The 26,233-nt window shown below is 36.2% G+C and overlaps 1 protein-coding gene across 1 annotated transcript; it reads left to right on the top strand.

Moving 5' to 3' along the window:
• The first annotated feature begins 18,397 nt into the window (after positions 1–18,397).
• Positions 18,398–20,913, top strand: LOC140768694 (patatin-like protein 5). Its single transcript, XM_073109062.1, has 6 exons — positions 18,398–18,606; positions 18,711–18,901; positions 19,002–19,200; positions 19,293–19,454; positions 19,948–20,250; positions 20,403–20,913. The coding sequence occupies exons 1-6, from the start codon at positions 18,478–18,480 to the stop codon at positions 20,652–20,654; spliced, it is 1,236 nt and encodes a 411-aa protein (XP_072965163.1). The 5' UTR covers positions 18,398–18,477; the 3' UTR covers positions 20,655–20,913.
• The last annotated feature ends 5,320 nt before the right edge of the window (positions 20,914–26,233 follow it).

The following is a 26,233-nucleotide window of genomic DNA, read 5'->3' as shown; positions in this document are numbered from 1 at the left end:
TGGCACCACATACACGTATTATGATTAGTCTAGTTTCAACTAGGTAGTACCCCTCACCCACTCAACCCGGGGTTAAGGGTAGAGTGTATTATATAAGTATTATATTAGCGGTTTACACCTGAAGTCGTTAGCTAGTGGAGCATTCAAGTGATTACACTGCCCTATTTGAAGACTAGCTTAGGATAATATTAGTAAGATGTTTGAGAAGTAGGGATTATAGCTCTAGCGGTGAAACACCCAAACCTCCAAATACACGTGTAAACCGCGTAGGTAAATTCTCCCACGCGGTGCATCACATGACCTGTCAGTACAAGGATTTCATAAGGCACACAACAGCACAATTTCACCATAAATAAACTCAACTAAAAGAGTCCGGATACAAGTTCCACAAGCCACAACAAGCCTTCCAAATATACATCCAAAATACTATGCTAAAGCCCAAAAATACAACGTCATCATCACACCCTCGTAGGGGCTTAATACAACTAACATACGTACTGAAAAGGAAAAGCAGCTACTCCTCGCTACCCGCACCTGCGTCCCCTAGCTCTGAAATAATACCGCCACGAGGGGTGAGCTTACAGCCCAGCGAGTAGGATCCATACAATCTAAAATAATGACATCACATGTGTATATCCAATGTATGCCTATATTTGCTAACGATAACGATATGCTTATTGAAATGGCTTACCACAATTTACTAAGTCAATGCAATTGATAAAGATTACTAATCACTATCCTGGAATATGCTAGTTCCTAAACGTATCATGATAAGTTCACACAGATATAAAGCTTGATACAATCTCTTATTCGTACACATCTCAATCATAGGTTTTACATGTTATGCATAGCAATAAAATAGCAGTTTAGTCATCTCAGGCCTACCAAAGCATTAAGCATACTTATCATCGCTCACCGAGCTATTCACCACACAGGGTGAATACTCTTAAGAAACAATCATCCATCATCTCATACATTGAGGGGGAATATATACACATCTAGCGATAATGTCACCTACACGTGTATGGCGACACTACATGTGATCGGTTGTCTGTGGCCATCAGACTCAGGACCCCGGTCGTAAGCCCATATCTCACTCTCTCTAAATCATCACCGCCCTCGGCGGGAAAATCGGGAGCCCTCGGCTCATCAACAGACGCCCTAACCCAGCGTCGTCGGGTACCGCTAGAGTTATATCCCCGCCTCATAATCATGTTCTTCTATCATCATAATCTAGTCCTAACTATGCAATATAACTACCTGAATGCCACACAGGCTTTCCGACCTCAGGTGTAGGCCGCTAATAGTATAGTCATATAAGATACACTCTACCCTTAACCCTGGGCTGAGTGAGTAGGGGTACTGCTTAGTCAGGATTCGACTACTAATGATAGGTGGAAGTGGTGCAGTGTTTATGAGTGTATAAAGCAGGTTATAGTCATCATGATCATTACATTCTATATTCACAGCAATCATACATCTATGCAATGGTATACCATACAGGACACATGTAAAGCATTATCATACTAATGTTGATGCTACATTAACATTCTCATAATATTATGATGAGCAGGTTATAAATAACTACATATGCAAAAGATATAACAGGGTGTACCAACTGCATGTATTAATACCGACATTTCCTACAGTGTCATGACAGGTATAATGACTGTAATTATGTTATTCTAGATTTGTATAACTCTACTCGCCTTGGGGTCTCCAGTAAAACTCGTCAGCTAGTCTGCTCCTCCGGAATCCCAAAATCCTCCTCACGCTGTGTCAATCCTATTAATTCACGCAAGTAAGCCATACGTAAGATTAGAGAACTAATAGAATTAATTATCTTATTAGCATATTTATGGTTGGCAATTACATGAGTCAAGGGTCTCCTAGGGCGAGTCTTATGTTATCCTAAAATTCACATGATACTAAATTATCATTACGAGGGATCAGACTAATTAAAATCAGGTGCAAAAGATAAACGAGGTTATAGTGTCCAAATGGCCCCAAATGGGCTAGGCTAGAGGCAATGGGTAGGCTCAAACCCAACCCAAAAAGCAATAGGGCCTTGGTGGGCTGGGGGCCCAGCCACAGCCCACCAAGGTTGGAATAGTGGGCTGCAGACTGCAGCCCACCCAACAATGGGCTAATGGGCTGCAGCCTGCAGCCCACCCGGATCCAAGGCCAGGTGGGCTATGGCCTGCAGCCCACCCCAATACCAGATTAGTGGGCTGCAGCCCACTAAGGAGGAAATGGGTGGGGGTTTTAACCCCCACCCCTCCACCCCATCTCCTCCTAATGGAAGGAGGTCGAGGCGGAGAGAAGGGTCCACGAGGTTGCGGGCTGCGACGGCGCGGCACGAGGCCGGCGGCGCAACGCGAGGCCGACGACACGGCCACGAGGCCGGCGGCGTAGTGCGAGGCCGGCGATGGCCACGAGACCGACGGGTAAGTGAAAGGGGAAAAAAGGAAAGAAAAAGGAAAGGGGGGAGGAGGAGGGCCGACGGCGAGGGGGGTTATGCTACAGAGTTAATGGCAGGGGGGAGGCTTACCGAAAAAGAGAAGGGCTGGTCGGCAAGCTCGAACGCTCTCGGTCCGGACTTCGGTGGCTCCGCGGCTGTCGGCAACCATGAGAGAGAGGGAGAGAGGCAATGCGGTGGAGGAGGAGAAATGGGGGGGGAGAATCTAGGTGTCTACGGTGATGGGAAGGGGATAAGAAGATGAGAGATGGCGTGCACGACAAGGGAAGGGGAAGAAGAAGAAGAGGAGGAGGGGGGCAGAGTGGCAGGGCTGACACACATGCTTGGCACGTGCGTCAGTCAGAGGGAAATTTTTTTTTTTTTAATTTTGGGGTGTTACAAGCGGTATTCGATGACGTAGGGTCAGGGCGTCTAATGAGTTGTAAGCTCTTTCCCGTTGTATGCGATGATTCAGCTACAAGTAATGATTTTGCTCTATGTGATGATTTACTATAGTGGTGATGTTGTTGAGGATGTGTCTGCGATTGGGGTTTTTAGTTTGATGGCCATAGATAACCGGTCATATGCAGCGTCGCCAGGCATGTACGGACGATAATATCACTAGATGACTAGTCTCCCTCGTTATCATGTTTGCCTTGTGGAATATGACATTATGGACTTGATTGCTTTGTAGCTTTTTATACATTGAGTTATGATGTTAATATACACTCATGTATGTTATGAGTAAATGAAAGTTTATTGAAAATTATACTGTACACTTTTACCTTAAAAATGTTGATAATTATGGGCATGCATATTTATTTATCGCATAATACATTATTCATAGGTTACTATTGGATTATACTTGCTGGGCTCTATGCTCACCGCCATTTTAGTGGAAATATTTTAGAGCTAATTATGGAGGATGTGGATATCGAGGAGTAGTAGATTTTTTTTCCTATCAGCATTGTCTATTCTATTATTCCTTGTTAGACTTTAGCCCCTACGAGAGTTATTATGTTTTAAATTTGTGTATGGACTTGTATTTCTAGAGGCTTGTTGAGACCCGTGATAATTATAACTTTTGATTATTTGCTTAGATTATTATGGTATTTCTAGACTTAGCTTAGATATTTTATGAGATTATTACAATGACAGGTCATGTGAGAGTCGCGTGGATCTCTCCACGTCAGGAACACGTGATTTTTGGAAGTGAGTGTTTCACGCGTCTTATACTAAAATTATGCAATTTTTTGAAAAATACAGTAGGATTACAGACTTACGTATTAATTTTAGTAAATCTAAAGTTTTTATCACAAGAATGTCTCTAATGCTTTGGAAAACAATCTTCTACACATTCTCAATATGCCAGAAGGTTGTTTTCTTTTTAAGTATCTAAGGGCAGGGCTAAGATATCTCCTAAACGCTTGTTGATCCATGAGCACGAAGATTTTCTAGCTAGAGTGGAGGCCAAGTTAGCAGGTTGGAAACATGCTTCTCTGTCCATATTACCCTCACTAGCTCGGTCTTATTGATTCTAGTGAATCAGATGTCCTCTTCATGGACTCTACTTGCCGTCATTGATCATAATTCCAAGCTCTCAAGGAGATTTCTTTGGGATAAATCAAATAATTGCTTTGGCTTCAATCTAGTGAGTTGGGCAAGGTTACTAGAACCAAGAGGGAAGGGGGGCCTGGCTGTTAGAGACCTCCATATTTCGCTTGTCTCTTGTGGGAAAAAAGGTCATCACTGTCCTTAACTGTGACCAATCCCCTTGAGGCTACATGGTTAGAGCCAAATATGGTGGCTTGCATCCTTGGGCCACCTCTCGGTCTAAGTCCTTGGCTTAGAGCCGGTGAATCGTTTGAGATTTAATATTGGCCATCTGTATTAGTATGCTCAAGATTATTGCGAATGGCAAGTTCACTAACTTGCTCATGGACCTTTTTTAGCTTTCTTCGATTCTTTCGAGTCATTTGCTGACTCTTGTTAATGTCAATTTTGTTAAAATAAAATTCTATGGTCTCTGACTTAATTTTTCATGGCAACTAGTCTAAGGATATTGTTGTTGAGGCCTTTGGCCTACCTTGTGTGAGGCTGTTTTTACTATTCATCTCTCTATTGAGGAAAGCCTGATTATTGGATCTAATCTGCCCACCCGACGGGGCATGTGGCTTCTAAAACTGTTTACACTTTCCTTCGTAAAAAAATTGAGATTGATCCTCCTTGCCTTGGCTGGAAGAAAATCTGGGCAATTAATACCCCTCCCAAAATCAAAATTTTCATATGGAAAGCTTGTTGAGGCCGTCTTCTCACTTTTTCCCTTCTTCACTCGATAAATACAGGGCTTGATGCCATGTGCCCAAATTGTGGCCTTCATAGTGAATCCATCGGTCATCTATTTTACTCTTGCCCTTTCGCTGCTAAAATTTGGGCCTTCTTGGAGGTTGAGTTCAATCTTGACATTTCCAACTTGACCTCCCGAGACTATGGCCAATAGGTTCATGTTCTCGATGCTTACCATGAGCCTCTACATGACCTAATTCTTATTATCACGGCTGTTGCTCACTGGCACATTTCAAAGCATCGCAAAGAGATCTACTTTAATAATATAACAGAGTCGGTTGATAATGTTTGGGCTAGCACCCTTCAATTATCAAAAATATATCATGAGAAGAACGTCGTAAGGTTGGCAGAGCCCCATTCTGCTAATCCTACCATTTAGTGGATTTCAAGTCAGCTTGGATATTATGGTTGAGCCTGCTAGTAAAAGTACTTTAGAGAGCAATGTCCACCCAAACTTGAAACTCAGTTAAATATCCCTCTTAATAGCCACAAACATAGGTGCGTTCTGGAGTCCGGAGAGAATACCCTCAAAATTTTCATAATTAGACGATCTAAAATATCGACAAATAGGCTCTATAAGCTCATCTCATGCTTGAAATGGATAGTTTAGTTGTGTCAATTGGAACCATCAGATTACAATATCTTCTAAATGGAAAGATGTTAGCGACACCTTATGTTCTTCCGATATTACTTTGATACGTGAAAAATTGCTCCGTGTGGTAAACCCTTTCCAAGCAGGTCTCCATTGCTAAATTTTGTAAAATCTAGCCGAAAATTTGACCTTGGATCACTAAGGCTTTGAAGGTCTAGTCTCCTCAATTATAGTAGGACTCCTATGTCGTCTCCTAGTATGGTTGTCATAACTCATGGTGATTACCCCCATAGAGAGTGCTTAGGTGGCACAAGTCCCAACTGCGCGATTGATGCATGCTGGCACAGACTTTATTTTCTTGGAAAGTTCATTATAACTTAGTAATACAAAAAATAGTTTAGGGGATAAGTGTATTTTTTTTTTCAAACTGATAATATTTTATAGGATAGAAAAACATGAATATCATAAATTCACTACTACTTAGTCAAGAATTCAGACAAGTTGGTGATACATAAAGGTCGGAGAAGAATGAAGTGCTTTTCGTCTAAAATGCTGTTAGAATGAAATGTATTTAACCTATATATATAGTACTGCTCTCGACTAAAGTTGTTGTTGTGTTAGTTCTACGTACGAATCGATAGTTTTATTTGTCATATTACTTTGATGCAAGGGTGTAAGCATTCGTAACTAGCTATCTAAATGACAGATCACATATCATTTGTTGAGCCCAATTCAAGCCCAACAAAAGCAAAAGAGTAGTTTTACTGGGCCTCTTTTGTCCTTGTTATTAGGTCTGGTAAGTAGGATATCCCCACTGGCAGATATAGTGGAGGAATTTTTGTATGTCATTTTATTTATTTGTAAAATTAATTTCAAACTGTGTGTTTGTTAATCAAAAACTTAACACAAAAATTTACCTTGAAGAAACCAAAAAAAATTAAAAAATAAAAATAAATTTCAGAACATTATATAGATTTTACCTTTGTAATCTTCTTTCATTTAAGTATATATTTTTCACCATTGAGGAACCCTTTAATAGCTATTGTCATTTCTTATTGGGCTAGCTATATATAATTTCTTAATAGATCATGATAGCTCATGAGCTTGTAGGCTAATTCTGAATTAGGCAAAGAGGTTAACCCTAATATGTAGGGTGAATAATTAGGCCAACTCTTTAAAAAATTGGGCTACAATGAGCCTAAATCATGTCCATCCCTCTGGATCAGCTGAGAGGTTTATTTCATACTAAAAATTTTGATCTTGTGTTTATTATGTTTACTCTTTCTATTTTTTCTCGACTTCGATATTGTTATTATTGGTTTTCATTTTTCAATTTAAGTTTGGTTTGCTACAAAGGACTCAGATTTTCCAATTTGTCTAGGATTCAAGTTTCCTTTTATCAAATCAGCTTTAGTTTTCCAAAGAGACTCGTAATTTATTTTCTAAACCAACTAGGATTAGGTTTTTCTAAACCGACCGATTTTCTACAAACCTAGGAGGAGGTTTAGGAGATTCTTAAATGTATTTCGAACCGAATAGGAAGATCGATAGGCTCAATGTGATTGAGTACGAAAAATGAAGCCGTTTTAACTTTTGTTATTACTAATCATCAAATTTAGTTTTCATTCAAAACTCAGTGAGAGGTTTATGCCAATTCCAATGGAAGAAAAAGAATATTTTGTGTGCAGATTGCCCAAATATTTTAGATGCTACATGCCCACAAGGTTCTCTTTCTCCTTTGTGCTTGGGCTCCATGTTGGTTGATGCTTCAAAGCAGCATCATATAGTTGGTGTTTTGCTCAATCATATAGAGTTTCACTTTCGCTCATCCATCTATATTATCTTGACGTATCGATTCTCCTACCATAATGATAGTAGCATGAATGATGTTACTATACCACAATAGAAACTTTAATGCGTTAATCAGTCGCCAATCAAAAGAAACTCCCCCCCCCCCACTTAGATTTAAAGCTAAAAAGAAGTAATTTCTTAAAGCATAAAAAAAATAAGTAGTAGTGGCATGTTCAAGCATGGAAGCTGATAGCGATCATCACTGTGTGCACTATATATTAAAATTATCCTCTCATCGATTTTAAGAATATCTCCTTGTATTAAATATAGCCATAATTTCTTTTACTTCGAGTTCTATCCCTTCTCTTATGAGAAATATTAAAAGATCTTGAACTTTTTTTTAAACTCATCTTCTCCATCATTCCTAAAATTACAAATCACCAAAAATCCCTAATTTTATGATAAGAGGCTTAAATTCGTTCAATTTCTTAAAAACCATTATTTCTTCTTCACAATCTCTATCTCTCCAACTCTGGTGAGATGAAACTCAAGCATGCCGCAAGAGGGACTCACAAGGCTTGATTATAGAGTTATCTCATATGTATTCTTTTCGTTAGGGTTAGAATCTACAGTGCAGTAGTTCTTTCAATCTAGGCAATGCTATTAGCCATTCTAATTTTGCTTTGTTGTTTTCTTTTTTATCTTTTCTTATCTTATCATATTGAATCAGCTTTCAAATAAAACATTAAGATAAAGAGTCAAAGTTATTATATCTAGCACTTATTGTTATTCAAACATATTGATTTTTAATTTTATCATCGTTATGTAGGTCACTGGAAAACAAAAATTGGACCTTTATTAGATTTTAAGACAACTCATATAGATGACTTGCCTCACTTAAAATAATTGTTGTTCGGTGAAATTTACATTGAACTTAAGCTAAATCTTGGAGGCATTGAAGGTTTTCAAAAATGTATGACATTCTATATATGTACTAAATTGTTAATAGCAAATTGAGTTTTTCTAATATTGTTTATATGATTGTAGTCAAAATAAATTTTTAATATTTCTTTGTATTTGTACTCTATTACTTGTTATGGATCATGCACATGTTCTCGATCAAGCTCGGATGTAGGGAAACAGTCCATACAATCGAAGGAGAATATTTTCAAAATATTCTTCTATAGTCAAAAAAATTATGAAACCAGTGATGATCGTTCCATATCTTCTTGATTTATGTTTTCGATATTCATGCCTTCATAGATTCTGACTACGGGCGAAAATACGTAATATTACGATGAAGGTGGAGATAATGGTGATAGATTTGGTAGCACATGGTGTTGAAGGGATAAGGATGAGGGGGGAGAAGTTGGTCGAGATCCGAAGGAGGAGGGAGGATTAGAGGTAAGCGATATCGAGATGACACACGGCTAGGCTTGAACGAGGAGAGAGAAGAGTTAGGGTAGAGGAGAAAGGAAAGAAAATTTAATATTTATTCATAATGATCCCTTAGGTTGTCATCCACATCTTACAAGGCTAACCTAACAAGCCAAACTAATAAATAGTAACCCTAGAAACATTGCATTCTCACCGATTGCGTTCAAACGAGGTCGAGCACATTCGAACGCGCAAATCGCGTTTTCTATCAGTGCGAACGTATCCAGGCATTCACACGCATGCGTTCGAACAGGGTTGAGCGTGTTCGGACGCACAATATTAGATAATATGAAATATTTCATTAAACTTAATTTTATATGTGCTACCTAATAATATATTTTAGAGATACAAAGTTTGGATCCCATAGTTTGTATCTTTAAATTTTGTATATACTTAATCTAGATTACATAGTAACTAATTATAAATTCCGTAATATTTTATTATCAAGATGTAACACGCAATCACATAAATGCACAATAAGAATTAAAACATAAAGAGATACAAGATAAGAATCCATTTATATAATATATGAATTCACAGAAATAAATATGAATCCATAAATACAAAATAGAAATTGATAGAGACAAAGTAGGAATCTATATGTATAGAGGTAGACTAACAAGAAAACTCTTAAAAAGAAATTTTGAATGACATGAATTATGCTTACTATTGGTGGAATAGAGTCCCAATAAGTTACTAATTAGCTTTCCTTCTGTAAAATAACTGTCACATAAATTATATGGATCGAGGCTAATATGGCCAAGTGCAGTAATGCCATGCTTACAAGAGAGCCATAACACATCTCATTCTCTACATGTACAGCTTCTCTTTTCTGTGTTTACAATAAAAAAGACATCACATATTCTCACCTAGAATTCTAACAATAGTCTAAGGCTGAATTGCTGAGTTGCTAAATGTTGTGTTCTTTTCCGAGCTTCCTTTACAATTTTATCAACTTATTCTACAAGATGGGTGATTGTTTATTTTGTATCTATTCTTCGTTTATAGAAGTAATTTCCACACTTTTGTTGAGTTGTTTCAATCAGAAGTTGTATAGTCAAATTGTTTATTTTGTATCTATTCTTCGTTTATAGAAGTAATTTGCACACTTTTGTTGAGATGTTTCAATCAGAAGTTGTATAGTCAAATGTTTGAATATACTTGTTATCACATCATTTAGACTTTCATCTACCTTGATGTAGAAATTTGCTTGCCCAACAGCATAAAACATAAATAAATATTATTCAGTATATTAATTATAGATTATAAACAACATATATCAGGAATCAGAAACTATAATACATCTACGAAATTCTGAAATATCTCAAGGATCTAGAAATATATCTATAGTATCTAAAGTTTTTTACATAATCCAAAGATGAACAGTTGTGGAATCTGTAAGCAGTACATGTAAGTATGGATTCTAGATAACATATATAAGAAATATAAAAATATCTACAAAATCCTAAAATATATCTATAGAATCCAACACTATATCTATGCAATATGAACATTTTATGCTCATCCATTTTTATAACACCCACTTTGTAGACTTATAAACATAGTGGTTAGAGTCTCTTTTTTAAACTAAAGCTTCCAATATTAGAGAGTTGAAAAAGATATTAGGAGTTTGTTGAAGAAGTCTTTTCGGGTTATTGAAAAGAAAACTTGAAATGAAGAGTTGTTATGTTGCTGGTGGAGAAGAATAGAAGTAATCTACATTTTATCTCTGCATACTTACTCTTATCTCTTCACAAAATACATATTCTTTTTTCTAACAAGTATAGAACTAGAATAAACGAGCAACTTCGACATTGCTAGTGATAGTGATTTAGTCGACTTAAATAGGTATAAGGGTATAACGATTACTTTACGGCTAAAATAGGTAAAGCTGTTAAGAAAACTAAAATAAGTAAGGGTACAAAAATATAAATTATATTACTTCGCTTTGTAAAGCGCTCATTATCATTTTTAGCGGTGATTATAACAACTCGATTATTAATTGGGCCACAGATGCATTTAAAGGAATAGCATATTGCTTTGATTTATCTCCTCTTCTACGTCAATTAGTGGTGCTAGAATATTGGTGCTTTAGCTTGGACATCCAATTCCAAAGGAACAAAGCATATTCAGCTCAATTATCATTTTACACTAGAAAGAATGTAGTAGTATAACCCACATCCTTTCTGAACATGTATGCTACCGTACATAAGCTATCCGACATACTTGGCATGTTCTTTAATTTTTCTTTTCTTTTCTTGTAATAACTCTATATAATGTACAAACTCTTCATGCTTCCCTCAATTATCCTAGCTTACTACAGAATGCAATTTGTATAAGATTAATTTGCCATATGCATGACTTCCAAAGTTTTAAAGTGCACTAGGGTAAGAAGTGGATAGTAATTTGCTATCCGATCTAAATTTATATCCGGAGCAAAATTATGGATCTAACATATTTTCTCTATTTTCACCCTTGCATGATCGATGGTGACGGTAATTTACTAATATTATGATCCAAAAGGTTGAAATCATTTATGTTCGTCTATTGCAAAGTCGTGGCGAAGCCAAAACTTTGTTCCAGGGCAAGTAAAACAAAATATAATTTTTGAGAAATTGGTTGAATAATTGCATGCTGTAATTGATAAGTTGAATACAATTTATACAAATTTACAAAAAAAATTAGAAATTAAGTAAAATGGCATATCTCTGAAGTTAGAAAATTACAGCAGTGAAACATGTCCAATAATCAAGGTTAGAATCATGTGCTATATTTTGATTGTCCTCTGATTATGAAGGTGCTGTCATCTGATTATGAAAGATTTTGCTGAATTAGATTCTTCTCTATTAGCAAGACTATGAAGTCAAAAATCACTTTTATAAAACAAAAAAAAAAATATTAAATTATATTTTAGTTATATAAAATGAAAACTATAAAATTTTATTAGTATCAACCCAAGTTTTACATCTAGGGATGATGAAAAAATAAAACTTATCCCTCTAAACTAAACTAAAAATTATAGTTGTTCTCGACGGCGGCGAGGTTTAATTTTTCAAAAACAGCAGTATTATTGCCTCATTGTTTGCAAGTATCCTTCTCACTATATGTAACTAAATTATGATTCATCCACTTTATAGGTAGTTTCATCTAGTATATATCTCAGTGATTGTTAAGTATTGTAGTTCTTAATCTAGGATACGACCTCAATCTCCTCTTTCACCAGTGAGTGGTGAGTTTCCTTTTTATCTAGGTAGGTACCTCTTGGATTCGGAGTTTGTTCCAACAGCTGCCACACGTGAGATCCGGATCGTCTTCCTCCCAGTGTTGTTGCCTATTCTTATATCAATATTTTAATAACTTCTATTCGAAATATTTGTTTCACTATCACTAATTTTCATTTGATCAACCATAATTAAAACAGAACTCTAACAATAGTAAAAGAGAAATTAATTGGATTAGAAAAATTTTGATAGCTACTAATCATAACAATTAATATAAATAAATACTTCCTAACCAGTGCTATTGGCCAGTGGACTCTGCAACACGAGCTATTATTTTATTTAAAAATATAGAATTGAGGAAAAAAAAAAGAAAAAAAGTAATTAAATAGTATTTAATAATTTAATTAAAGAGATTTATAACGTCTTTAAGAATTTTATAATTTACTTCTCTTTTTCTCTTATAATTTTTATTTAATATATTAGGTTAATTTGGACCATTACGAGACATGCGGTGGTGGCGATAGTGATCGTAAAGAATATATAGCAACAGTGAAGATATTAAATGAGAAATATAGTAAAAGATAAAAAATAAAATTATAAAACTTTTAAAATAGAGTTCGAATTATAAAATATATAAAATACAGTGTGTGATTCGTAAAAATAACTTTAATTAATTAAATAAGAGAGACGGCTCCAACTAAGCCACGGTGCCCACATGTTTTCGTTCCCTCCAACTTGCAGCGAGAATGATATAAAAATCCAAAAGTCATGGCGTTACTAATCACACTAAAAAGAAGAAACGAAATCATATCCTTCGTGAACATAGTACGGCTTCAGTACTTACAACGCAATCCGAGACAAAGTTTTTTGTTTTTTTTTCTCATAAATCTCCGTACGACACCTTAGAATTACAATTTATCCTCCATGGTTTTACTTATTTATAAATTAAATTTTATAATTTAAAAAAATAATGTGTAGAAAATATCTTAAATGAATCTCTGAATTAAGTTAACTATACTAAAAAAAATTATAAAAAAATACTCTCGGTTAAGTTATACTTATCCAATCTATACTAACTCAACTCAATATAACTTAATTAAATCCAATCTATACTAAATGTATTTTAGTTATTTAGAAATAAAATATATCTAAATATTAGATGTAAATCATAATTTTATTAAACAGGAGGGTGCAAAAATGCTTTTAGTTATCTGAATAGATACTTAAAGCATCCTTATACAACAAATTATCTAGTTCTTTTAGTTTTCAAAATATGTACATTTAGAGTATAAAATGAATACATTGAGGTTCAAGAATTCAATTTTGATAATGCTAAAACCGAAGAACCTTTTTCTGCAAATAACCCCTCTTTTGATATCACAAAATTACAAATATTAGGTTTACTGCAGTAGTTTAAAATATAATTAAACTTTATCTTATACAGATTGAACCAAGTTGGCAAGTTTAATAGTCATGTTAGATTGTTGTCAGTTTAATTCAAATATGGGTAAAATGTTATCAATTCATATGTGTTTAATTGTGCATATCTCACTTAAAATATTAAAAAAATACAGATTAATTACACTTAGATAATAAACTATTATCCATTTTCATATAAATTATTTTATTTACTTTAAGCGATACTTTGTCTCTCTGTCTCTCAATTATCTATTTGTCTCACCTTACTCACGGAAAGCTAATAAATTTTTATCCTATTCTTAACTCTTTTTTTTCTCCCACTATATAAAAGTATTACAAACTAGATCTGGGCCGATCTAAACATAAGAACATTATAAAATATATGTGGTGATAGCCTAATGAGTTAAGATTCTAATGGCCCTAGTTTTACGTGAATCTGACGTCAAGATGAAAAGTTAAAAATAAAAAAGTGGAGCAATATTAGAACAGGGTAAAACAGTAAAAATCCAACATTGCAGCGGTCATCAGAGTGTAGTGAACGACTAAGTGTGGTGGTAGATAGTCGTAGATTAGTGTGGCTGCTAGAGGGAGATGAAGGCTAGGGCTTGAAAGATCGGAAGACTTTTTCGTTTACGATATATTCCTAGAAAGATAATGACGATCTAATAGTTGTATAAAAAGATAAAATGAAAAGAGTTATTTGGCTAAATTCAGATTCATTCCATGATTCTAATCAACACATTTGTACTCTTATCCTAGTGGATTGGATCCATATACAGACTATTTAATTTATTCAAAATTTAAAATATTAAGAAAAAGCTAACTAACTAACTTGACCTGACTTAACCCATGTGTTTGGATCGTAACAAAAATAAAATTAATATAATTTTTAGAGTGCCTAAAATTGAATACATGCAATGAGTGGCAATACGATTTAGTGCGTGCCAATATGATATAGTGTGTTACATTGCGTGGCTATACAGTGTATCACAATGCGTGGCTATGTAAACAGGAGAGAGAAGGAATCTTAATTATAGTTTGATGTGTAATTAAATAACGTCTAATCTAGAGTTAATATAGTAATCATTAGATATTATTAAATTATTTTAAAAAAAATTGTATCAAATAAGATGATAGAAAATAATCAATTACTTTATAGAATAAGAAAATTTATTCTAAAATAAGTGAATTAGGGCTTAGTAATTAATGATCCAATAAAAGAGTTGAATGCAGTGTCGGACAGCAACTCTTTTCTCGGGATAAGATTAAAAAGTCAAAATTCGCTTATATAAACAATATTTTATTTATATAAAATATAAATCAAGAAATTTTATCGGCGTACATCTGCTGATGATAAAAGAAAGAATAATACTCATCAATTTTTTGAAACTGCCGCATTATTGCCACATTATATTTTTTTTTTAAGAAACAGATATTCATTACCACAAAAAAGGGCCAAAAGTGATTTTAGGTATCTAAATAGATACCCAAAGCATTCTTATACAGTAGACTAGTAATATTATTTGGTTGGTATTAAACCAAACCGTAGAAAAAGAATGAATTCTCCCTTGGTTAGCTAACCTATCACCTACTAAGTTAGCTTCCCGATAATAGTGGTAGAAGAACTCGAGATTTAAATTAAACAAAAGTTAAAAAATATCCAAAAAGATATTTCGCCATTGCCACTAATATTCGTTCTTGGATTTAAGGATGTTGATTAGCTTTTAGGGGTCAGATTCCATGAAGAACTTAGATAGATTATGTTTCCTTGCTTAAATAAGAGCAACCTTTAATGCTTCTGCTTTTGCCTCCAATAGGTCTTCAGCTTTCCCACCCAAGGCCCTGTATCGAACAACTAACCCATCCGAGTCTCTAAAACCGTAACCCAATCATGAAGATCCATTTTGCTTGAGGTAGGCTCCATCCGAATTGAGTTTAAGCCTTCCTCTCGGTGGTGGGATCCATCTTCTTAGCTCACTAATAGCATTAGCGGGTTTGATAGTGACTTTATTTTGTTGCATAATCTCCAAGACAAGGGCCAATGTTCTGAATATAAGCTGCCTGCTTGCACTCTTTTTCTGCTGGAATAGTTCTTCATTGCGAACCTTCCAAATAATCCACATGCTACAAGCAATCATACATTTCACAAACGTCACAGCATCTTTTGTCATACTTTCACCTTCCTTCATCTAGTTACCTTCCATCCGATCATTGATTAACCTGAAAGTCAAACCCAAGTGTTGTTCCAGAGCTTGCTGCCATAGGCCTTTAGCTCTAGCACACTCCACCATAAGTGTTTTTTAGTTTCATCTAGCTACTAGCATAGCGGGCATAGTTGAAAGCTCATGGAGTCTGGAATTAGTCGGCAATCTATTCCATAGGACTTTTCATAAAAACATTTTAATTTTTGGAACAATTAGCATCCTCCAAAGTGATCTGCTTAGCCGAGGTCAGGTTACCCATGGGATTTGGGGCCCAAACCCAAGCATCATTAACCTCAAACTAAATCTGCTTAGTAGTAAACATATTCCCAAGAACCTGCCCAAAACACTTAAGAATTTTCCTCATGTTCCACTGTTGGTTAGTGATTGACCAACTCACTTTCTTATCATGCAACCTAAGGTTCATATTAACAAAAGTAGGCTAAGTGGCCAAGGGAATATTAGAAATCTAAGGATCATCCATAATGCTTGTATCCATCCCATTTCCTACAGACTTAACAAGACCTCATCTGGTATATTACAACGCATCAATCATACTCTTAAAGATGATAGACTTGCGAGCCCTCCCTTGTAGCCTCCTCTAAGGCTTAACCATACCCTACTTCTGGACCATGAGCTTAACCCAAGTTGTCCTTAGCATGCAATAGAACAAAAGCATGAGATCTAGTAAGAGCAGTTCTAGCATCCCGAAGATGTCTTATGCCCAGCCCACCAGTATCACGATCTCGACAACATTTATCCCACCCAATTAGATGAAGCCCCTTAGAACCTTTGCCTTTACCCCATGGAAAGGTTTTGGCCACCCTATCAACTTTTTCAAGCACCATGAGAGACACAACAATGCTACACATAGCATAAGTAGGAATAGCAAGAATTATAAACTTGATTAAGGTAGCTGGCGCTGTGTGGCTTAGGGTTGCAAGCTTCCACCCGTCAAGTTTACTATTGACCCTATTTATAATATGCTCAAAATGCTTAACTTTAGGATAGGATGTCTGAATATTAATGTCCAAAATAGGAAAACTGATAGTTCCCCTTAATCATATTAAGAGCCCTAGCCATAGAGTGACTCAGGTGGTGACTAGCCCAAGTAAGGAGAAAGAAAGTCGATTTGCTCCCGTTAACCCTCTGATTGGTGAGAACAAATTATTTTCTAAAAATTCATTTAAAATCTCATAATTTAAAATATAATTTGCAATTTGGAAACCATCCAGAGAGTCATCCATAACAGTATTAAGAAGACTAGACAATACTTGTGCACATAAGATAAGTAGATAAGGGGACAAGGGGTCTCCCTATCTTGGCCCACATGAGCTCTTCATCCAAGGCGACGTAGAGCCATTAATCATAAATGCAAAAGAAGGAGAATTAATGCATGCTTTTAATAACTTAATCCAGTTTTTATCGAAACCCATCATATTCATAATCAAGAATAGCTTCTCTACTTAACCTATCATACGCTTTTTTTCATATCCAATTTAATAATCATGTAAGGTTCATCTGTACTACCACCCTAAATAGAGTGAACAAGTTATTGAGTTAAAATTAGTATCCTTCCTAATATATATTACTACCAAGTTTATAAAAAAAATATTAAAAATTAGATATGATAATTTGTGTTAACTATTATAAATGTGCATAGTATATAACTTGTACATATTACTTTTATCTATAGTAAAGAGCAATCTTAACAATATTATAATTTTGTGTGGTTTATTTTATTAAATTAAAAATATAATTATTTGTCTTCTTATATTTAACAATTTATTAAATATTGGAGTAGGCTCCACTAAACCTCTGTGGCCGGTGTGGTTCTGGAATCCCACGAGATGCACGAGGAAGGATGTAGATAGTCCAAAAGTTTGGGCACTGGTCCGTCTTTTTGGCTTTTGCTTATTGTGTATGTCTATCCAATGTCTCTTTGCTTAGTTTGCTGTGATAACACGATTCTAATTCCTTGGACTATTTGCTCATCCCAAACATTTACCACTGACAATTCTTTAATTACTCATGTTGCACGCTGTGATTAATTTAGACGCTAAAAAGAAATTTATCCAAGAATTAACACAAGATCTATATTAAAAACCCTCTCAGGGAAAAATCATGTCATCAATATTACTATGTCTTCTTTTTCTTAGCGACAAATTCCAGTCAGAGAGCCATCAGAGAAACGTCGCAGTTATAGCAATCCCATCAATGGAGCTTTGAGAGAGAGAGAGAGAGAGAGAGAGAGAGAGAGAGGAAGGAGGGGGGGAGTTATGCCCAGGGAGGAGATGAATGAGGAGTAATTTGGTCTATCAGAAGAAAAAAATAAATAGTGAGCTATGTTTATTCCAACGAATTGCTACATAAAATGATTTGACCGATGTAGTATTTTACGTAAAAAAACGATGACCAATCTACTATTATGTTATAGTTTTCCAACTATTTATCAAACCACTACAATTATTGTCAAGTAGGATAAATCACTGTTTTGAAAATTGATTTAATAAATCATTGTTTTTATATAGTAATATATCTCAAAAGAGAATCGTTTTTAGTGAGATTATTCTATTGCCCTATAAAAAATGTCATCCTAAGAAGTAATAGAAATCGCAATAGTACATTGTTAATATACTTTGGAAGCTAAAAACAATAGATCTACCAAAATGAAAGATGAGGAACACCAGAAATGGTAGCCTCTCCACCATTAATTGCTCCATAATTGTACTATGCCTTATCGACTAGTCACGTTTTTGTTTATTTGTTTTACGGTAAATTAAACACACCCAAAATTAATCGATCAGTGCATTAAAAAGGCCATGTGGGAAGTAATATCTACCAACCAAGTTAATTAACGAATTCTGGGCCCTCCCCACTTTGCCTACAAATAGCAACACTAGCAAAGCAAGAGCCATCAGGCTCCTCTCCAATCTCCTTTATCAAGGAAACCAGGAAAGCGATCCTTTTTTCTAATTCCTTTGATATCCTCTTTGTTAATCTAGCTTCCCAATGGGCTGCAATGTCGCCACTCCGCCGCCGTCTATGGGGAGGATGATCACAGTTCTTAGCATCGACGGCGGCGGCGTGAGAGGCATCATCCCTGGAGTCATCCTCGAATCCCTTGAATCAAAGCTCCAGGTCTAATTCACGCACATTTCATATATATAATGATCTCAGGAGTAGACTGACTACTCTTGTTAATTATGATGGAAAAGGATGACTGATAATTTTACGTCTGGCAGCAATATGATGGGAAGGATGCAAGGCTTGCAGACTACTTTGACGTCATCGCCGGCACGAGCACCGGAGGTCTGGTGACGGCGATGCTCACTGCTCCCGATCCGGCAAACCCGAAACGGCCACTCTTCGAGGCCAAAGAGATCGTCCCTTTCTACCTGAAGCACTGCCCACATATCTTTCCTCAGAGGAAGTCGTATGTAGTTGCCATAAATAATCTATGAAACAATAATATATATATATATATTAGTTAATTCCAACACTTACTATACAAATGTTATATATACTTCTTTCAGGTCCGGGCTCTTTTCTTTCTTCACGAAGATCGTCAGTTTTTTCGGCGCGTTTATGGGACCAAAATATGATGGCAAGTACTTGCGCAAATTAGTCAACGATCTGCTTGGTGAAACGAGGTTAGCTCAGACGCTGACCAACGTCGTCATCCCTGCATTCGATATAAGAATTCTCCAGCCGGCTATCTTTTCCACCATCAAGGTTTTGATTCATTTCTACCTTGTCAGGTGTACCAGCTTTTATTGCAGTAGTGATAAATTAACGAATGAATTGGTTCATTAATTTATGTGCAGGCAAAAGCTCGTCCTCTGAAGAACCCTAGATTAGCAGATATATGCATCAGTACATCTGCAGCTCCAACTTACCTTCCAGCGCACTACTTCGAGATGAAGAACGACGAAGGCATTTCCCGACACTATCACCTTGTCGACGGGGGTGTCGCCGCGAACAACCCGGTAGAACTCGTTAATGTTATGTTGAGATCAAAACAGAGAACAAAAGGAGAAGCTGTGTTGCTAACTAAATCATGGTGACAGATCTAGAACAGTATTCGATGAGCTGTGCTTCAATCATAAAAGTAGTTCTTAAAACCACAAAAGTAAAAGCCAAAAGAGAATATATTCTTAAATCATACGATTTGGTATAGACAAATGATTCATTAAAAAATGATCAATTTCTAAAGCAAAATTTAACACCCCCACTTATTTGGTATTTTTCTAGTTACATCCTAAATTTTTATTATTTATATTTTTTTACTAAATATTTACAAAAGAACATCTTACTATCATATTTGTTTAGTTTTTCTTTTGCGAATTTGTGATTAATATAGAGCTCAATTTATGAATATGAAAACAAATCAAATTAAAATGAAACTCTAGGTAGAATAGAGGTAGTCAAATTTCTTTTAAGCTTTATTAACTCCATCTTGTATGTGATGTTCGTGAGCAGACAGTAGCAGCTGTGACTCATATTACGAAGGAGATTGCTCGAAAAAACGAGGATTTTAAATCAATAAACCCTCTGGACTATCACAAGTACTTGGTAATCTCAATTGGGACCGGAGCAGCTCAGCAACAAGACATGTTCGACGCCCGGGATGCCGCGAAATGGGGACTAATTGGATGGTTATTCAAGAACGGAACTACTCCTTTGCTTGATATCTTCTTCCAAGCAAGTAGTGACATGGTGAATATCCATGCAGCCAATCTCTTTGATGCTATTGAGTGCAGTGATAGATATTTGCGCATCCAGGTACCATATAAACATGTCATGGCTTTATTATTATCAGCCAACTTATCGTGGATTACATTAATCTTTATACGTAGGATCCTGTTGGACATATAGACTTCATATGTTGGAACATTTTTAACAAGATGATAGCTAATCTTATCAATTATTTACAGGATGACACTCTAGTCGGCGATGTAGCATCGACCGATATATCGACGGCGAAGAACTTGCAGGACTTGGTGAAGGTAGGGAAAGACCTTCTTCAGAAGCAGTTGACAGAGGAGGACTTTGAGATTGGCAAGCTCCAGCCATTGGCAAATGTTGGCAAAGAGGTAACAAATGAAGTTGCACTAACCTATTTCGCAAAGATGCTGTGCGAGGAAAGAAAGCACAGACTGGCAAATGCAGAATTAGCTGCAAATTAGAATTCAATTCATTTCAATTCAAAATCTAGCTTTAGACGGTAAGTTGTGAGCATGCAAGGTGCTAAATTAATTATCAATCTTAATTTGTATGATCTTTTCTTTATTGTAGACTACTGTAACATCAGTGTTGTTTGTTGGAGATTGAATAAGAGTTCAAGTGGGAGACTACTGCAAAAAAAGATAAGAGATCCCACTTGAATTTACTTGTATTAATCCTCTTGTAAACTTTTTTATGAAATAATGTGTTGTGTTATTGTCTCTTCCATTTACTTTTACTGCAAATTATACTCTGACCCTCTCGTGGTTTTATCCGATTTTAATTCTTTGTTGTACTCAATCCTAAGAACCTAATTCTCTTGTGGTCCATAATAAATTTTAACTTTTCAAATTTTCTATTCAAAGCTAAAGAGCCTTAAATAAATTGCTAAATGACTATCATATTTTTACCATCCTAAAATTAAAGTATATTTTTGTGAGAGTAATTTAGTCTTTTAGTATCCTCCTTAACAACTAACTAATTATTACAACTTGGTGTCATCTATAGAGGATTAAATATTTAAATTTAAAATATACGACAGTAAGGGAAATCTGACTAAACCTCCGTGATGGACAATAATTTACTCTTACCTTTTCTAGTTACCAGCTATGAACGATTACTCGATGTGACGGTCAGAAAGATCTTTACGTGGTTGAGGATGACTCGAAATTTAATGTATTCAAATCTTCAAGAATGGAGATTGACTTGAAAGATCGAGTTGTGTGGGATGTGGAAGTGCTCTGTTTGTTTATTTTATTTTAAAGAAAGCTCATGGGCTTAGATTCATTCTTTTCCTTCTTTTTTTGTTTTTCTATTTTAAGATGAGATACTCTAATCCATGAGCTTTCTTTGATTGGGTGGGACACTCAGGAGCTCCCTAAGTCCCATGGTGGCTCACTATTAGGAACCTGCATTAAATGCGTATCTTCTTGATCGCAAAATATATTCTCCTTCTCTTTAATAGTCATAATAATTGCTCGGTTAGTTTGGTTTAGGCTAAGTACGGGGGTGCCCATCCTTAGGCGACTTCTCTCAAGCCTAAGCATGCATATTGCTAGAAATTAATTTCAAATGCCATGAGTCAAACTCGTGAGGGTTACCTTAAGATTATCTGTAATTGAAAACATACATCTATCCTCTCGGACCACCGGGTCTCGAGCACCCCTCTGGACATGTGGCCTACTTTTGTTAGTGCCCATATCTCCTCACCCTCAACCAAGGTAGCTGAGCTCATTAGAGAATGAAATTGGAATGATAACTGGCTTAATTAGTTGTTTGGCCATGAGCTATGTGAGAGAATATGGAGTATCCACATCCCTTTTAAGGATAGTAACGATTATTGGATCTAGGCCCCGAACCCCTCGGGCCAAGCCATGACAAAATCTGCTTATCAGTTCCTCTTGTACTTAGAGCAACCCCCTTTGCCACCACGGAAGGGTTGGAAGGCTCTTTGAAAACTGAGAGTTCCTATGAAAATCAAGGTATTTCTCTAGAAATTCTGTTGGAACAGACTCCCAACTAGATTCACTCTGAGTCAGGTAGGATTGGGTTCCGATAAGGATTGCCCCATTTGTGGGAGGAAGGGTGAGTCCAGCTACCACTTATTTTTTACATGCTCATTTGGTTAGGCCCTATCGTGTGCTCTCGATGATCTTTGGCCTATTGGGCTGCTAGATCTCAACTGGGTTGAGGGGTTGTAGCTCACTGAAAAAGCTCTATTGCCATCCCAAAATCGACATTTGATTCTAGTAGTAATTATTGTGTTACTATGAAAAATATGGAATTATAGAAATCACCTCCTATTTAACTCTGTGAAAGAATAGCTGAAGATTATATGGGAAAGAAACCTGTCACTGGCCTACGAATAGTTTGAGCAACTAACTCCATCGAAGCAAACAAACCCCTTTAGTCTTGGATTTATTTGTTGGGAGCCTCCCTCGCTGTGCTTCCTCAAACTTAACATTGACGATTCATTCTTGGGTCCCAACGAGACTAGTGGGGCGGGCTTCATCTTGCACTCCTATTAGCCTCCCCGATTATGGTCGGTTGTCGCTATGGATAATATTCCTCCTTACTTGCTGCTGAAGCTGTGGGCCTTCGTAAGGCTCTAGCCTGCATTTAGAACCGCTGGATGACTCACCTTCGGGTCAAAATGGACTTTCAGCTCTTGGTCAATATTATAAATGGTGTGCATGATGCACTATGATCTATATTCTAACTCATAGATGACTGTAAACAGCTGTTATCTGCTTACCCGTTTTTATTTATTTACTATATCTATTGCGAGGCTAACAAGTTTACAGACTGGCTCACAAATTGCGATAGAAATATGGGATTCAGTGTCACGTGAGAAGGGTGTTACCCACACTTGCTGGTTACTCTTTTGGCTGTTGATGTTAGTAGTGATCTCTGTAATCTTGACGGTTAATCAATAGAAATGTTCCTTTTTTTTCCAAAACAAAAAGATGACTTCGTATACAATATAAGAGGCAGACTAAGACTACGACCATTTGACACAACGCCTAAGTTTGGTTACAATTAAGAAATATACAACAATGAATATAAGGTAACAAGCCCATGAATAAACTAAAATATGACATGAAATACAACCCTAAAGAATTTAGAGATGTAAAATGCCTAAAATTAGCTCGCGGCTCTATTGTGACACGGTTGTCGAAGGCACAATCCTACGAATCTTCAAGCTGGTGAAAGAGATTCCCAATCAAACAAACAATATACAATAGAAAATAAAATAAAATACTGCTCAAATTCAGCGGTAAGGCACACATTCGGTAAGATAGCAATAGTGGAGAAGTGATGGAACCGTAGGGTAGCAGCAAGTAAACATAACACAAATAATGGAAGACTTAGTGAAATAAACTAAAAAGGCTTGGATCTGACGTCTAGATGAGAATCTATCAAAGGAGTGACGAGGCGATGGTGGAGGAGTGATGACAACTCAGGAGGACAATAGAGATGAAAGGAAGAGTGGAGCGGTACAAAAATGACGAGGAACAACGGGGAGCAGTGAAGGACACCATGAGGGAGTGGAGATGGAGTGTAGGGAGAAGGCAACAAAGAAAACACGGAGATTAATAGGAAAATAGAGGGAGGGGATTGAAGGGAGGGACAACCTCCTATTGGGGGTGTCAAGATAAACGAGCGGCTCGTGCTCTACTCGGCTTGGTTTGACTTTAGCTGAGCCAAGCCTAAATCTTATTTTAAAACTAAATTTGAATTTTGAGCGGAGCTTGAGCTAGAGCCGGCTTACTCAGACTCAATTTGATAGGCTCAACTTTAATATAATATTTATTAATATTATATATATGTATTAATATATATATTATATAAAAGTAAATTTATAGCCATTAGATCTTTAATTCAATGGCTACTATAATCCTATCTTCACCTAACCCTAACCTTAAATCTAAGAAAAATCCTCCAACTAATCCAACCTCCTCCTCCTCCACCACCATCCATTGGCTCCTCCTACCTCATTCGGTGGCCTTCTTCCATTGATGCTAGCCTCCTCCTCCATCATCGTTGGCTCCAATGACGATCTCCTCCTCCATCATCCTCAACCTCGGCATCGGTGCTGACCTCCTTCTCCATTGTCCTCAGCATCGGCGTTGGCGTTGGCATCCTCTGCCACCTCATCTTCCTTCTCCTTTGCCTCCTCATCAATCCTCCTTTACCTCTATATCCTCCATCGACATGCTATCATCATCTTTTCCTCTCCATCAACCTCCTACTCCTCATCCTCCATTGATAAGTCAAGTTGTTGTCCTTGCCACCTCCTCCTACTCTAATCAAGCTCGGGTTTGGCTTAGGCTCGATCTGGCTCAGCTCGAGTTGAACTTAGCTGAGCCTAACACGTTTGGAGGGCTCAAAATTATTTTGAGCCGAGACTGAGATAGAGTTGGCTTGCTCAAGCTGCTCATTTTCAACCCTACCTCCTATGGGAGGGGAGAGGAGGCAAGGCCACTGACGACAGTGGCAAAGAAAGCCCCATGAGAGGGGAGGATGAAGATAAAAAGCTAGGGTTGGGACTCGGGCATTTGAATGCTTGGATTAATTCACAACATCTACTAGAAGTGTTAAATTGTTTTATATGTTTACGGTATTGTATATGTGTTGAAGATGATCAATAAAAACTTGCTAGGGTTAATCAATACTTATGATCGTGTTCTTAGGAGATACAAGTATTATTTCTCGATCCACGACATCGCAATACTAGAGAATAGGGAATAAAAGCGAGATAATGAGATTTGAATTCATATCCTCAAAAATTTTAGCTCAGATAACATATTTTATAACCAGTTTACCTGAAGCCCAACTGACTAATAATTTATATCATGCCATTGTCAAATCAGCTTTCATGAATTATAATAATTTCAATAAGTACACTTTTAATTATTTATTTAATTTAAGTTCCTCGTGTTTTTTATGCGCCGTTAATTTCTCAAATTTCCGTGCTGAGATTAATAGCAGACATCACCTTAGTTAAATGGAAATGTTTGGGTGCAGGAGATGCCCATTCAGGTTTTGGTCTCCCCCGAGATGAACTACTAGGAATTAAGGACGTATTATTAATAATATTCATCTTAGAATAAGAAGAAAGGAATCTTTAAGTTAGAACTTACACAAGAATTAAACGACATCAACATGTCTATAAACTTTGAAAAATTAGTCACTTTTAATTAATTAAGTACTTTTAGAGTGCTAATTCATGTGTGCCTCCTAATCTAATCAATAATGATGTTCTACCTAACAACAATGTTTAAAGAAGGGAAGGAATCTGTCATGCCACATGAGGGTTCATAATCGTGTTGTTTTGTATAAGTATATATATATATATAACCCTATCTTTTGCTTTGATTACGATTTATATTTAGAGCATTTTGGCAAAAGAAGCTAAGTAGTTGCCTGCTTTAATTTTCGTGTTCTAGAATCATCCAATCTTACTGTTTTTACAAAGTGCCCCTCTTACTTAATCTTTTGGTAGAAAGAAAAATGTATGATTTTCATTTAATGCTAGTTCTCCTTTCCCAAAACTAAACACTATTATTTTTCAGAAAAGACAATACCGTTTGAAACCCAACGAAGATCGAATTATATATTCTTCTTCTTTTTCATGTTTTTCTTACACCATTTTATGTAAACAAACTTAATACTATCGTTTTTATTAACCATATACAAGTTCATATGTTTACTAATCTGATTTTTTTTATTTGATGTCATTTGGTATTCAAATGTTTTATCTAACATTAAATTTGAACTAACAATATTCGTAGGAAATACTCTAAATTCGCATGAAATATTCTAAATCCTTAAAAATGCTCTAAATTCGTTGGACTTGTGTTAAGAGTGTTTGGTAGATATGAGGTCGAGTAAGAGAGGGATACTAAGTATAGTTTTTTTATCCCCATCTCTGTTAGGGTTTTCTCTCACCTAAAGATTCTTCTCTGTCGACTTGTCACAACCTTTCTCCTTTACCTCCTCCGACGACCTTCGTTTCTCCTTATTCTCTACCCATTGTTCC

The sequence above is a fragment of the Typha angustifolia genome, chromosome 10, assembly GCF_048772165.1.
Source record: "Typha angustifolia cultivar Huaian chromosome 10, ASM4877216v1, whole genome shotgun sequence".
Taxonomy (NCBI): domain Eukaryota; kingdom Viridiplantae; phylum Streptophyta; class Magnoliopsida; order Poales; family Typhaceae; genus Typha; species Typha angustifolia.
Note: the sequence above shows the minus strand (reverse complement) of the source record. Positions and strands in the feature narration are given on the sequence as shown.

Bases quoted from the DNA above. Each gene is read 5' to 3' on its own strand.
- LOC140768694 (XM_073109062.1), top strand. From the start codon at position 18,478: ATGGGCTGCAATGTCGCCACTCCGCCGCCGTCTATGGGGAGGATGATC. The intron at 18,607-18,710 runs GTCTAATTCACG...TACGTCTGGCAG, and splicing joins CCCTTGAATCAAAGCTCCAG to CAATATGATGGGAAGGATGC. The intron at 18,902-19,001 runs GTATGTAGTTGC...TACTTCTTTCAG, and splicing joins ATCTTTCCTCAGAGGAAGTC to GTCCGGGCTCTTTTCTTTCT.